The sequence below is a fragment of the Trichinella spiralis genome (assembly GCF_000181795.1).
Source record: "Trichinella spiralis strain ISS 195 chromosome Unknown Scfld2852, whole genome shotgun sequence".
Lineage (NCBI taxonomy): Eukaryota > Metazoa > Nematoda > Enoplea > Trichinellida > Trichinellidae > Trichinella > Trichinella spiralis.
The window spans coordinates 1-1,734 of record NW_003529791.1 but is presented as its reverse complement, the minus strand read 5'-3'; the positions used below and the strand labels follow the sequence as shown (position 1 = coordinate 1,734).

Below are 1,734 nucleotides of genomic sequence, written 5' to 3'. Positions count from 1 at the left end.
TTGGGATTGAGCATTCGCAACGGTTTCATACGATGAACCGCTGGGTGAATCTTGGGAAGGCCAGGTAAAGCCGTCAACAATCCACTATGTTAAATATTTTTACAAAAAAAGCCGATCTATTTGTGGAAATTTTGTTTGGCCTTTAGGAATAGCAAAGAAATTGGATGTCCAAGTTTAAATGTGACCGTTTCTTGCATGGGCAGAGCTTCAGCGTCGACATTTCAAAAACGCCAAGTGAAAGCATCCGATGTATACAGGGTGGATTTTTCGTTCGTTGCCAACCGAGATCCAGTGCGCCATCGTCATTCCGACATAAGAGCCAACATTATTGATACACTGAAGGATGATATTGTCAAAGAAAACGGTTTTGATTTTTCTTCCGTTTTGCCTAGTGGAACTCCGGATTTGCGTTCTTTGAAAATATCCGATGATTTCCACTGTCCTATTGGTCAAGTCAATCGAAACGACGTGTGCGGTAAGAGTGATAGCAAAATGAAATAAATTTATCCAATTGCATGCAGCACGCTTCTACTTTTCAGTACCTTGTGCAATGGGATCATTTTTCAACATTACAACATTGAAGTGCCAACTATGTCCAATTGGTATGTATCAAAATCAAGTGGGACAGCTTGCATGTGAAGCTTGCCCTGCGGGCCACACGACCACCGGCTTTGCTAGCAGTCAGAGAACTGATTGCAAAGGTTTCTTGTTTGTTTGTTTGCTTGTTTGATTTATTCATTTATTACTTGATTATTAAATTTTAGAATCCTGCCCGGCCGGTCATTTTTACAACTTGAAAAAAGAAAACTGCGAACCGTGCGGTTATGGATTTTATCAGCCTTCAGCTGGTTCATTCCAATGCATACATTGTGATCTTGGAAAGTCAACTTACGATACGGTATCGACTTCAAAACAGCAATGCAGTGGTGAGATTTGGACGTTTTTTTCAATTCAATTCAATTCAATTAACAAATCAATCAATTTGTGTTTAGATATCTGTCCGGATGGTATGCAATTGTCGGCCGGTGGAGACTGTCAACCTTGCCCAATGGCCACTTATCGTCGACGAAATGAAAATGACCATTGTGAGTCTTGTCCTGCGGGTTTGACCACAGAAGGCAAAGGCTCGATTTCGATTGAACAGTGCAATTTACGTAATAATATCGCAATGCAGGCATTCTGCAATTGGTGGTGTATTGTAAAAACAAAAAGATATTTCCATTTTCAGCTTTATGCTTGGAAGGTCAATATTTGGACGAATCGACCAAAAAATGTTTCCCATGCGAGAAGGGATTTTATCAAGATCAAAAGATGCAAAGACAGTGTCTCGCTTGCCCGAAAGATCACACCACCGCTGACATTGGTAACTGTTTATTTGTTTGTTTGTTTGTTTAATTTTTGTTTAAAAATGCAGGTGCGTCACAAAAATCTGAATGCTATTCTACGAATCAGTGCGAAACTTTGGAGCACAACTGCCACTGGCACGCGGTGTGTTTTGGATTTACCGGGCGAAACGTTCGAATGCCAATGCCAACCTGGCTACCGTGGGAATGGAACTTTCTGCGAAGATTCTTGCATCATTTTTGCACCAACGATGCAGTGTGAAAAAGTCAGACAACGGTGATCCGTTCTGCAGTGCAAAAGACACGTTCACCGGCACCCACTGCGAAGTGCGCTACATGCCAGTCAGCAGCGTATAGCTTAAATTGCCGGCGGCGTGTGAGGCGTGGTCGG

General features: G+C 42.2%; 1 protein-coding gene across 1 annotated transcript; it reads left to right on the top strand.

Moving 5' to 3' along the window:
* Positions 1 to 32: 32 nt before the first annotated feature.
* Positions 33 to 1,624, top strand: Tsp_13705 (putative GCC2 and GCC3). The gene is made up of 7 exons (XM_003368232.1): positions 33 to 64; positions 147 to 475; positions 522 to 701; positions 765 to 926; positions 993 to 1,198; positions 1,229 to 1,363; positions 1,415 to 1,624. The coding sequence occupies exons 1-7, from the start codon at positions 33 to 35 to the stop codon at positions 1,622 to 1,624; spliced, it is 1,254 nt and encodes a 417-aa protein (XP_003368280.1).
* The last annotated feature ends 110 nt before the right edge of the window (positions 1,625 to 1,734 follow it).